Consider the following 12865-nt stretch of genomic DNA (forward strand, 5'->3'; position numbering starts at 1 on the left):
GTGAGGGGCGGTGGTCGAGGCCGAGAACCCTTCGAAGATCAAATCTCCTCGGATATCACTGATGTAATTCAGGCTTCCGAACCTGATCTGGTGACCAGGGGCGTAGCTGTCAATCTGCTCAAGGCGACCAGTTGAATTGGCACGCAGAGTGAAGCCGGCAAACGCGAAAAGTTGACCAAGGAGAAAAGTCTCACCGAAAACAGTGTCGTTGCTGATGACAAGATGAGCCATCGATCCTTCTGTTGACGACATGGCGGAACTCTTTATGAAAGCACCAATGTCGGTGTCAAAACCGGCTGATCTCGGGTAAGGGGTCCTGAACTATGCGTCTGAGGATCGAGGGTAACAAGGGATAAGTGGGACACAATGTTTACCCAGGTTCGGGCCCTCTTAATGAGGTAAAACCCTACGCCCTGCTTGATTGTATTTGATGAGTATATGGGTTACAAGAGTTGATCTACCTTGAGATCTTAATGGTTAAACCTTAGCTGTCTAGCCTATGAGAATTCTGATAGTCTCTACGGACTAAACCCTCCGGTTTATATACACACCGGAGGGACCTAGGGTTATACAGAGTCGGTTTGTAAGGGAAGGAAATATCATATCCGGACACCAATCTTGCCTTCCACGCATAGGGGAGTCCTACCCGGACACAAGGGGAAAGTCTTCTGCTTGTATCTTCACAGCCCATCAGTCCGGCCCATATCAAATAGCTCGGACACCCTAGGACCCCCTAATCCAGGACTCCCTCAGCGCCATTCTGGTCGTGCTCGTGCTGCTTATGCGTCTCGATGCCGACGGCGATGCCGTGGATCCACGTGGGCGCACCCACGCAAGGCGACGCCTGGCGTCCGCGGCGGCCTGCTCGTGCTGCTTGAGTAGTTGCGTCCCGAACTAGAGCGGCGAGGAGCGTCGGTGCTCCTGCTGCTGCGGCACTCCCGCTGCTCCTTCCTAGGCAGCAGCGCTGGCGGCGAGGCCAGGCATGGGAGTAGGTGGAGCTAGCGCCTCGACACGCAGAGCAAAAGGTGTGCGCGCGTGGTCACGAGCGGGGAGGCCGGCAGCGACATCAGGCTCTCCGGGAGGTGGCGCCGGCCGCGGCGAGGCGTGCTAGAGGGTGGTGGTGCCGGCCACGACATGGCGAGACAGCTGGAGGTGGCGCTGGTGGACTCATGGGGTGGGTGGGTGGAGAAGAGAAAGAAAAAGGAGGAGAGAGAGATGTGGGAGGTGGGTGGGTGGGTGAGTGATAGGACCAAAATCTGGGACAGAAATGGGTCCAACAGACGGAAAAATAAAATCAGTCTTTGCATTTGGCCGGAAAAATAAAATAAGTGTTCTCATTGGGCTGTGATTTTTATCCGCGTGAATCAAAACAGACATAAGCCGGCAAAACGGTGCCGTGCGTTAAAGTTGGCCTAAGAGCAATAGGGTACGTAATTCTTTGCGCCTACCGAAGAGGCCTGAACCTGTATATAATTCATCGCGCGTACCCTAGCAAACGGTTGCCTCTACATTCATACTCACGTGGTATTGTCAGCATTATATCCACGACGTCACCTCTAATACTTCTGGTACTTCCAAATGTGGTGTATAAAATTCTATTTAGACCTCGTTTTGCAAAGTTAATTCCTAAATTAGTTTGTCATTATCCATCCACAACTATCGTGGGGCTAGATGCCCCTTGGTGTAGTAGGTAGTACTAGGTAGCGCACTAGTCCGTGTCATCTCAAGGTCCGGTCCGGTCCATGAAGCACCCGGAGATCGATCGAGCAAGAGCCAGTACTAGTATACACATGCATGCATGCATGCATGCATGCGGTAGGCTTTTTCCGTAGCTCCATGTAGCCGCGCCAGTGAAGTGACGACGCATGCAGCGTGGAAAGACGAGCAGCCAAAGCTAGCTGGAGGCTGGACCAGTACACATATCCAGTGCAGGTGGTGCAGGCAGGTCCTCTGCTCGTCCTCCACTCCGCTTCACTTCACCTCTCTTCTGCCTTCCCTCCCAATGGGACGCCGCCGCCATGTCGTCCTCCTCCTCCTCCTCCTGCTCCTCTTGCAGCTGGTTCCCCGGATCCTCGCCTCCACCGCCGCCACCCACGGCAATGGAGAGGCCGCCATTACCAAGGTGCGTACGTAGTACGCGTAATCATGCATGCTAGCTGGTAGTATACTGATCGACCTGGACCGTGTATGGATTTGCAGGAGGAAGGGGGCAGCGTGGGGGCGATGATGAGGCAGACGCTGGGTTCCCGGCCGCCGAGCTGCGAGGGGCAGTGCCAGTGGGCGTGCGGCGGCCGCCGGTGCGAGGCCGTGCAGGTTCCCGTCACTCCGCGCGACCTGGAACAGCAGCTGAAGAAGAAGAAGGAGAAGCGGACATCGTTGGCGGCAGGACGAGGAGGGGGCGTGCTGTTGCCGTCCTCGTACGACGAGCACTCAAACTACAAGCCGCTCGGCTGGAGATGCAAGTGCCTCCACTCCTAGTCCTAGCAAGCTTGAAATCGATCACGCCATGGATCCTAAGCTACCTTCTAGTGGTGTCAATATATATGAATCTGAAGCTTCGTTCGTTGTAGTATTGTACATGGGATCTGCAAGCCTTGCTTTTGTGCTCTGCTCTTTCTTGTGTTCGTGTGATTAAAGTTCAATTTCTGGGCAGAAAACACGTACTCTTTAGAACTCGTTTACATTTTAGCTAGTAGTAAATGAGTAGTACGTTTCTTTTGCTGCACTTTTAACTAGTCAGCCTGTCTCTTGACTCTTCACGCTTCGGCTCATGCAGATGCAGTCATGCCTTCATTTATTTTTTGCAAGTGCTGCTTGCATGTGTTGATGTGTATACACAACTAGTGCCGATAAAGGTTGTTTCAATTTATTTATTTTGCCTATAAAGGTTGTTTCGAAAAATACCGATAAAGGTAGAATTTGGCGCGTAAAAAAAGGGTAATCAATATACAGTGCTATTGTAAATTTTGGTGTTACTGCAAAAGCAAGACGATTCGGTCCCGTCCTCGCTGCTTGTATCTTCTGTCGGACGGTCAGCGGATATAAACGCTGTGACGGGACAATCTAGAGACAGTGAGCTCGACACACGGCATCGTTCCCGTCCGCGCCCCGAGGAATTGTTGTCACGTCCAATCCAATGAAAGAGGCAAATGCCCGCTCTCTCGGCTGCGATTCAACGCCAAAAGATGCGCCGGAATGGAGCCACGGAACAACGGCCGCTGACAATTGAGATGGTGATGGACCAACACGGTAGTCAAGATCTCCTCTTCATCATCGGACGAGGAATCATCGGAGTCAGAAAGAAAATTGTGAAAAAAAAACTCGTCGACGGAGTACATTTTATACCTTGCCAAACTGTCGAACAGTTTGCGGGCGTCGACGAAGGAGCCGGCCGGCGAAGGGAGTCGCGCCGCCCTCGGACGAGCTAGCTGCCCTGGCGACGCCCGACGAGCGTGTTGGTGTCAGGACGAAGGACCTGACCGGGGCGGCGAGGTGGCTTCTTGGTCGTGTTGTGTCAGGGAGTGGGGGTGGGAAACTTTCGAATCCCCGGTGGCAAGACGGCGATGGCGACGACGTGGGAGCTGGCGGTGTTGCAGGAGGGGATATCGTGGCACCGGCAGCTGGCAGAGGCACCGGAAAAATGGGCGGTGGCGGCGGCAACGAAGGAGGCAGGTGAGGGTTTGCTATTGGAACGGAAGAGGATGGCCAATGTGCCACCGACCAGCGGGTCAGGGGGAGGGCGGGCGCGCGCACGTCCGTCTCGTGTCGCGCCGACACAAATCTGGCTCAAAAATGGACTGAAAATGGGTCGGAAGGCGACGAAAAGCGGACGCGCGTCCGTTTGAGTCAGCGCGTTGGGCCAACTTTTTCAGTCCGCGCCGACCCAAACAGACGCGCGTGGACAGAATGAATCGTCGCGTTGGAGTTGCTTTTAGGCACGTAGAAAAAGGGTAAATGAACATGCAGTACTGTTTCAAATTTCGGTGTTACTGCGAGAGCAAGACGATTCGGTCCAACCTCGCTGCTTGTATCTTCTGTCGGACAGTCAGCAGATATAAACGCTGTGACGGGACAAGCTAGAGACAGTGAGCTCGACACACGGCATCGTTCCCGTCCGTCCGCGCCCCGAGGAATTGCTGTCACGTCCAATCCAATGAAAGAAAGCTATGGTGGTGACCTGCCTTTAACTCCACTGCAAAAGCGGCCAGGAGCCACTGGGCAGAGATACTCTTGTTTGTAATGCACTGCGGGCCGGTCCGTGCAGTGCATCTGCTCGAGCTTGAACGGAGCGGCTAGGGCTCTGCGCTGCTGGATATATTGGCCGGTCGACCGACGGCTAGCTGTTGTGCTGCCATGTGGGTTAGCTAACCCTAGCATTCATGGACAGATCATCACGGTGCCGTGCCAGATGGAGTCATCTCCATGCACAATGCAGAGGAGAGAAGTGTACTCCGTTGTTGACGGGCGAAGGGCCCTGCATGTCCCATGGCGTACGTGATCAGCCGAGCTAGTCCCGCGCATGTGCTCCAGTCGACCTGCACTGGCCTGGGCCTGGCTAGCTGCAGGACTTACGACCGATCGTCTCGTCAAGTCTAGTCTGCTCTGCTCTGCATGCGTGTCCCGTCAAATTAACAAAAGGTCCGTACTGCCTACTGTCTATATATACCTACATTGATGAACATGGGGCGTAAGGCCAACTCCACCGCGCGGCCCGCCCGCCTCCGTTTAGGATAAAACGAACAAATCAGACGGCCCAGCGCGCGAGCGTAAACGGACTTTTATCTGTTTTTGTCCGCTTTCGACCCATCCCGGCTCAAGTTTGCGCCGCTTTTGGGGTGAAACGGACGGCACGCGGACGCGCGGGCCGTCTGCGCGTGTCCTCCCCTGGCCCACCCGTCGGTGGCATAGGGGCGCCTTTTTCTATCCGCCCCCTCCCTCCCTCCGGCCGCACGCCCTCCATTCTTCTCCACTCTTCCCTCGCCGCCGCCGCCGTCGCCGCTGCCATTGTAGCTGTGCAGCTCGGACGCGCGCTCGCCCAGCCCCTTCCCCTCGGCGCCCCCGAGCTACCCAACCACGGCCACCTGTTTTGCGCACCCGCCGGCCGGATTTCGGGCGGATCCGGTCGGTTTTGAGCTCGCCCGAATGTGGAAGGCCGCGCCGCGCCATGGACTGGCCGGGCACCGGGCCGGAAGGCCATGGCAGGGCCGCAAGGCCACATGCAGGCAGTGGCTCCTCCTCTAGCCGTTCGGATCTACACCGTCGGTGGTCTGCCGGCAGATACACGAATGGCGGTCGATCGGGCTCAGTGCTAGCCCAAAAGCTCGTCGGCGCACCGTTGCCGCTCATTAATTGCGACCACTGCCTAAAGAAGGTCGTGCGCCGCGTGTCTACAACGCCGGAACATCCCGGATGAGTGTTCATCAAGTGCTTAAACGATGGGGTATGTGCTCTTTTTACCTTCGGTTTGTGCTCTAGATTTGACTAGCTGTGCTAATTTCAAATTTTGTTGTGTAGAATGGATGTAAGTTTTGGTATTGGGAAGAAGAGTACATCGATATATTGATAGAGCGTAATTTAGTAGATGTTCGTGCACTTTTAGCTAGCATAGAGGTTGTAGATGAGACAAGTGCACTTGTTGCTAGATTAGAGGCTAGACACGAGACTAGATGCGAGGAAGCAACCTCTACTTCTTTAGACTCGAAGAAGAAAGAAACACGCAAGATGGAGGCGGCTCCTCCGTAGATCAACAATGAATGCATCGAGAAGGCACTAATCCAACTTACAAGAGCAGTTATGGAAGTTGGATATCTTCTAAAATTTTTTCTTGTGGTTCTTGTTTTCTTTGGTCTTGCTTTTCTAGTCAAAATTTGGTGATGTATTCCCATGTACCAAGAATGAATGATGAAAAAAAGTTTAAGGGCTTGCAAAGAAAAAAGTGCGTGGACAGGATGAGGCCGGGATGCGTTCGCGCGTTGGGCGCACGGCAACCGCATCCCAGAACAGCCCGGACACGACCCCATTGCCCTACCCAAACAGACAGAATCTGGGCAAAACGGACATCCGTTTGGGGTCGCGCGGTGGAGTTGGCCTAAACTCATTTGGCTTGTATCCTTAGGTCAGGTACTCCACCATCTTAGAGCATCTCCAGCCGCGCCCCCGACAGGCCCCCAGACCATTTTTTAGCGCCGTCCCAAAAAAACGGTCCAGTCGTGTCCCAGGAGCCCCTTTTTTGCCGGTTTAGGCCGAAACGGTCGCCGGCGGACCCAGACCGAACCTGGCGCGTTGGGGGCGCCGCGGAAACCAATTTTGGAGCGAACAGGAATGGGCCCGCCGAGTCAGCGACACGCCACTTCGTCGTCCCTATAGCCTCAGTTCCCGCGAGAATTAATGCCAAGGCTGTCGCGCTGTCGCGCCGGTCAGCCTCCATTCATGCCTCACGGGTGGCGCAGTGAAGGCGCAGGGATGCGCGTCCCACCCGGTACCACCACGCGTCACCCGGCATGCAGACTCTCACCGCCCCCTTTCGGATATAAAAGCCGACTTCCCCGCCGGTGAATGCCACAGCTCGCCTTCTCTCTCGCCTCGTCTCACCAGAGAAGCAACTCTCCTCCCTCTTCCCCCGCCGACGAGCAATGGTTGAGCGGTACCCCGACGACTCCGTGGCGGCGAACGGCTTCGGCCGACGCTATCTTCACGAGGACGAGGCGCGCCTCCTCTACAAGGCCGACTATCCGGTGCCACCAAACATGTGGGTGCCGGTCTCGTGGAAGCTGAGCGCCGGCAGCGTCCCGGTGCCCCCAGTGCCCACCGGGGCCGAACGGCGGGCTGATATCGCCCGCATCCATTCGTCGATGTCGGAGGCGCGGCGGAACGAGTCAAGGTACGCCGCCGACAGCCACACGCCGTGGACGATGTACATCGAGCACCGCCGCGATGACCAGATCGCCTCCGCCAACGGCATCATCCCGCGCGGCCGCCTCAACGTCGACGGGTGGCGCGAATGGTGGGGCATGCCCGGCCGCACCCTCGAGGCCGTCCTCGACTAGATCGATACCGGCAACACGCCGCGGCTCGAGTACCAGGCGCGCCCGCCCTTTTCTCGCCGTCGTGGCAGCTCCTGGACGCCGTAGCGAATGGAGGTGGCGACCTCCCCATCATCGGGCTCCGGCTTGCTCTCCTCCGGATCGCCGGTGCTTCGCCCCATCAAGCCGGAGCCGGAGGAGACGCTGCTTGGGCGCCGCACCCGCAATGGCACCCTCGTCATCAACGAGGCCGGTCGCACCTCCCCGCGTTCCCTCCACCTAGTCCGGCCGAGGACCGAGCCAGGGTTGCTCTTCGTCAAGAAGGAGCACGTGGAGATGGCCGCCGCCGACGAGACCGCCCTGAAGTGGGTGAAGGCGGACTACGTCCACGAGCAAGTGGCGCGCCAGCGCTGGGCCCACGAGGAGATCAAGGCCCGACGCTGCGGACGCGAGGAGGGCGGCATCATCATCCTCGACAGCGACGAGGAGGACGCGTCCGGGCCGTCCAACCCCCCGCGCGTCTGTGACCCTGGTCATTGGTGCAACAGGGACGGCGGCTACGGCGGGACGCAGGGCGGCGGCGACGACGACGACTACACCCAGTTCTACAGGCTCCTCGGCATGTAGAAGGCGGGCGGCGGCCGCAGCGTAGTAGGGCTAGGCGTAGTTTGTTTGTTTTCTGGTTTTTTTGTACAAATTTGAATGAAAAATCGTTGAGTTTGTGCTGAATTCGAATCAAAATGCCGAGTTTGCGCCGAGTTGGGGGCGACCTGGGGCGATTGACTGGGAACGCAATCGCCCCCACACCAAAAGAAAGCGCTGGTTCGGCCCCAGACGACGCTTTTTCGGCGTCCTGGGGGCGAAAGGCTGAAGATGCTCTTAGCTATGATGGAGGTGGTCGGGTCACACACACTACAGTAATGTACTCCCTCTGTTTCTTTTTAAATCAAACTTTATCAACTTTGACTAAGTTTATAGAAAAAATATCAAGATTCACAATATGAAATCAATATTGTTAGATGCATAATAATATTAATTTTCATACCATATAGCTTTAGTATTGTAGATGTTGATATTTTTTCCAACAAAGTTGGTGAAACTTTACAAAATTTGACTTTAACCAAATCTTATATGCAAACTAAAAAGAAACGGGAGGGTACCTTCAACTTAGTCCAATCCATCCATCTTCTCTCGGGTCAAGTCAGATCAGGTGAGTAATCGATCACTGCGCTGCCTTGCTAGGAGACCGTGCGTGCCTGCTGCACGTAGACAAACAAGCTTAAAGCCCATCTGTTCTGCCATCTGGCCTTACATGCACCGCGACGTTTGTGCGTGGACCTGCCACGAGAGAAAATTAGTGATACCAACACTAGAATGCTCACACGTTACCATTTCAAAAACATTTATGGACCTGACCAATTGATACGTCTTCAACGTATTTATAATTTTTAATTATTCCATATTGTTATATTACTAATTTTGGATGTTTTATAATTATTTTATATTATTTTATATTATTTTTGGTACTAACGTATTAACATAGTGCCAATTGCCAGTTGCTGTTTTCTACATGTTTTTTACCTAGAAGAAAATCAATACCAAACGGAGTCCAAATACAACGAAACTTTACGGAGATGTTTTTTGACCAGAAGACACCTAATGAGCCAAGGCTGCGCCTGGGGGTGCTCCGAAGACAGCACAATCCACCAGGGCGCGCCAGGAGGCCCCACTAGTAGAAAAAGAGGCTTCCATACGCCCCATTAGTCCCTAAAATAATCGAACCGCGACAAAAGGGGTCTTTATTCGCGGTTCGGGAGGAGACCCGCGACCAACTATCTGGGCCCAGCGCGCTCGGTCGACAGCTGGCGGACAGGAGGGGCTTTAGTCCCGGTTGGCCTGGCCAACCGGGACTAAAGGCCCATCCCTATATATAGGACTCAGCTCACTTCACTTCACTCAGCTCACTTCACAATATTCAGAAGGGGGTGGTGGGTTAGCTTTTGGTTCCTCCTATGCACACAAGGTGTTCGATGAAATGCCCGAGAGCCTGAAACAAACATGATATGAAGTGTCCGAGCCACACTTGAGCTTTCTCATTTATTTTTCCTCCGCGATCGCGGTTAGCAACTTGAACCTTTCATGTGTCATTGATAAAATATGCATGTGTGTAGTTCATTGTTTAATTTGTATTATTTCTAGCTAGTTAGTTTAACAAATGCATGATGGTTAATTATATACTTTATATAATAATAATGCAGATGAATCGGCAATGGATGTACGGTCCCCGACTCTCCGGCGAGTTCACTACGGGTTTGAAAGATTTCTTCGTAGTGGCAAATGCGAACAAGCAGCGAGGTTTTATTATCTGTCCATGTGCTGTCTGTAAGAATCAGAAGGGTTACTCCTCCTCAAGAGACGTTCACATGCACCTGCTTCGGCACGGTTTCATGCGAAGCTATAATTGTTGGACCAAGCATGGAGAAAGAGGGGTTAGAATGGAAGAAGATGAAGAAGGGGATGATATCGATGACAACTATCATGATCATTTCGGTGATACTTTCATGGAGGATGATGCTGAAGGTGGGGAAGGGTTAGGTGAAGGTGAAGAAGAGGCACATGATGAGCCCGCTGATGATCTTGGTCGGACCATTGCTGATGCACGGAGACGCTGCGAAACTGACAAGGAGAGGGAGAATTTGGATCGCATGTTAGAGGATCACAAAAAGTCGTTGTATCCAGGATGCGATAATAGTCTGAAAAAGCTGGGCTGCACACTGGATTTGCTAAAATGGAAGGCACAGGAAGGTGTAGGTGACTCATCATTTGAAAATTTGCTGAAAATGTTGAAGAATATGTTTCCGAAGAATAACGAGTTGCCCGCCAGTACGTACGAAGCAAAGAAGGTTGTCTGCCCTCTAGGTTTAGAGGTTCTGAAGATACATGCATGCATTAACGACTGCATCCTCTACCGCGGTGAATACGAGAATTTGAATGAATGCCCTGTATGCACTGCATTGCGTTATAAGATCAGAGGCGATGACCCTGGTGACGATGTTGAGGGCGAGAAACCCAGGAAGAGGGTTCCCGCCAAGGTGATGTGGTATGCTCCTATAATACCACGGTTGAAACGTCTGTTCAGGAACAAAAAGCATGCCAAGTCGTTGCGATGGCACAAAGAGGACCGTAAGTCCGACGGGGAGTTGAGACACACCGCTGATGGAACGCAATGGAGAAAGATCGACAGAGTGTTCAAAGATTTTGCAGCTGACGCAAGGAACATAAGATTTGGTCTAAGTACTGATGGCATGAATCCTTTTGGCGAGCAGAGCTCCAGCCATAGCACCTGGCCCGTGACTCTATGCATCTACAACCTTCCTCCTTGGTTGTGCATGAAGCGGAAGTTCATTATGATGCCAGTGCTCATCCAAGGTCCAAAGCAACCCGGGAACGACATCGATGTGTACCTAAGGCCATTAGTTGATGAACTTTTACAGTTGTGGGGCAGACCTGGTGTACGTGTCTGGGATGAGCACAAAGGAGAGGAATTTGACCTACGAGCGTTGCTTTTTGTAACCATCAACGATTGGCCTGCTCTCAGTAACCTTTCGGGACAGACAAATAAGGGATACAATGCATGCACGCACTGCTTACATGAGACTGAAAGTGTACGTTTGGTTAATTGTAAGAAGAACGTGTACCTGGGTCATCGTCGATTTCTTCCCCGAAATCATAACGTAAGAAAGAAAGGCAAGCATTTCAACGGCAAGGCAGATCACCGGCCGAAGCCTGCGGAACGTACTGGTGCTGAGATATTTGATATGGTCAAGGATTTGAAAGTCATCTTTGGAAAGGGTCCTGGCGGACAATCAGTTCCGCGGGGAGTTGACGGGCACGCACCCATGTGGAAGAAGAAATCTATATTTTGGGAGCTAGAATATTGGAAAGTCCTAGATGTCCGCTCTGCAATCGACGTGATGCATGTTACGAAGAATATTTGCGTGAACCTGCTAAGCTTCTTGGGCGTGTATGGGAAGACAAATGATACAAAGGAAGCACGGCAGGACCAGCAACTTTTGAAAGACCCAGATGACCGGCATCCGGAATGGTTTCAAGGTCGTGCCAGCTACGCTCTTACCAAAGAAGAGAAGGTCATTTTTTTGAATGCCTGAGCAGTATGAAGGTCCCGTCTGGCTTCTCGTCGAATATAAAGGGAATAATAAACATGGCGGAGAAAAAGTTCCAAAACCTGAAGTCTCACGACTGCCACGTGATTATGACGCAATTGCTTCCGATTGCTTTGAGGGGGCTCCTACCGGAAAATGTTCGAGTAGCCATTGTGAAGCTATGTGCATTCCTCAATGCAATCTCTCAGAAGGTAATCAATCCAGAAGATCTACCACGGTTACAGAACGATGTGGTCCAATGCCTTGTCAGTTTCGAGTTGGTGTTCCCACCATCCTTCTTCGATATTATGACGCACCTCCTGCTCCACCTAGTCGAAGAGATTTCCATTCTCGGTCCTGTATTTCTACACAATATGTTCCCCTTTGAGAGGTTCATGGGAGTATTAAAGAAATATGTTCGTAACCGTGCTAGGCCAGAAGGAAGCATCGTCAAGGGCTATGGAAATGAGGAGGTAATTGAGTTCTGTATTGACTATGTTCCTGACCTTAAGCCGATTGGTATTCCTCAATCGCGGCACGAGGGGAGACTAAGTGGAAAAGGCAAGATCGGAAGGAAATCCACGATATGTATGGACGGTCATTCTATGACTGAAGCACACCACACAGTTCTGCAAAATTCCAGCTTGGTGGCTCCGTACTTCGAGCAACACAAGAATATTTTACGCTCGGACAACCCGGGGAAGCCTGAATCCTGGATTAGAAAGGCCCACATGGAGACTTTCGGCAGTTGGTTGCGAAAACATTTAATGAATGACAATGATGTTGGAGATCAGCTGTACATGTTGGCCAAGAAACCATCTTCGACTATAACGATTTTCCAAGGGTACGAGATAAATGGGAATACATTTTACACCATCGCCCAAGATAAAAAGAGCACCAACCAAAATAGTGGTGTCCGCTTTGATGCAGCAACCGAGAATGGGCGAAAGGTCACATATTATGGTTACATAGAGGAGATATGGGAACTTGACTATGGACCCTCCTTTAAGGTCCCTTTGTTCCGGTGCAAATGGTTCAAGCTAACAGGAGGTGGGGTAAAGGTGGACGTGCAATACGGAATGACAATGGTGGATTTCAACAATCTTGGTTACCTTGACGAACCATTCGTCCTTGCCAAAGATGTCGCTCAGGTTTTTTATTTGAAGCACATGAGTAGCAAATCGAGGAAACGGAAAGATAAGAAAACGATCAGTACATCATGCGATGATCCAAAGCGCCACATTGTTCTTTCAGGGAAAAGAAACATCGTGGGAGTGGAGGACAAGACAGACATGTCAGAAGATTATAATATGTTTGGTGAAATTCCGCCCTTCAAAGTGAACACTGACCCAAGCATTAAGTTAAATGATGAGGATGCTCCATGGATACGGCACAATCGTAAGCAAGCAGGGACACAAGGGAAGAATTGATGTGTAATAATTTATTGTACCAAACTTTGTTGAATGGATCATGTGAATTAAAACGTACGATGGCGAATCCGGATGATTTGTATTTGATATATTATTTGTATTTTTAAGATTTTAAAATGAATTAGTTTTATTTTAGTGAATTTTTTGATATATTATTTGTATTTTTAAGATTTTAAAATGAATTAGTTTTATTTTATTGAATTTTTTGATATATTATTTGTATTTTTAAGATTTTAAAATGAATTAGTTT

General features: G+C 51.6%; 1 protein-coding gene across 1 annotated transcript; it reads left to right on the forward strand.

Moving 5' to 3' along the window:
• The first annotated feature begins 1884 nt into the window (after positions 1 to 1884).
• On the forward strand, positions 1885 to 2901 carry LOC123124103 (EPIDERMAL PATTERNING FACTOR-like protein 2). Its single transcript, XM_044544803.1, has 2 exons — positions 1885 to 2122; positions 2200 to 2901. Exons 1-2 carry the CDS (start codon positions 2003 to 2005, stop codon positions 2476 to 2478), a joined length of 399 nt encoding a protein of 132 aa, XP_044400738.1. The 5' UTR covers positions 1885 to 2002; the 3' UTR covers positions 2479 to 2901.
• The last annotated feature ends 9964 nt before the right edge of the window (positions 2902 to 12865 follow it).

Source organism: Triticum aestivum, chromosome 5D (assembly GCF_018294505.1).
Source record: "Triticum aestivum cultivar Chinese Spring chromosome 5D, IWGSC CS RefSeq v2.1, whole genome shotgun sequence".
NCBI lineage: Eukaryota > Viridiplantae > Streptophyta > Magnoliopsida > Poales > Poaceae > Triticum > Triticum aestivum.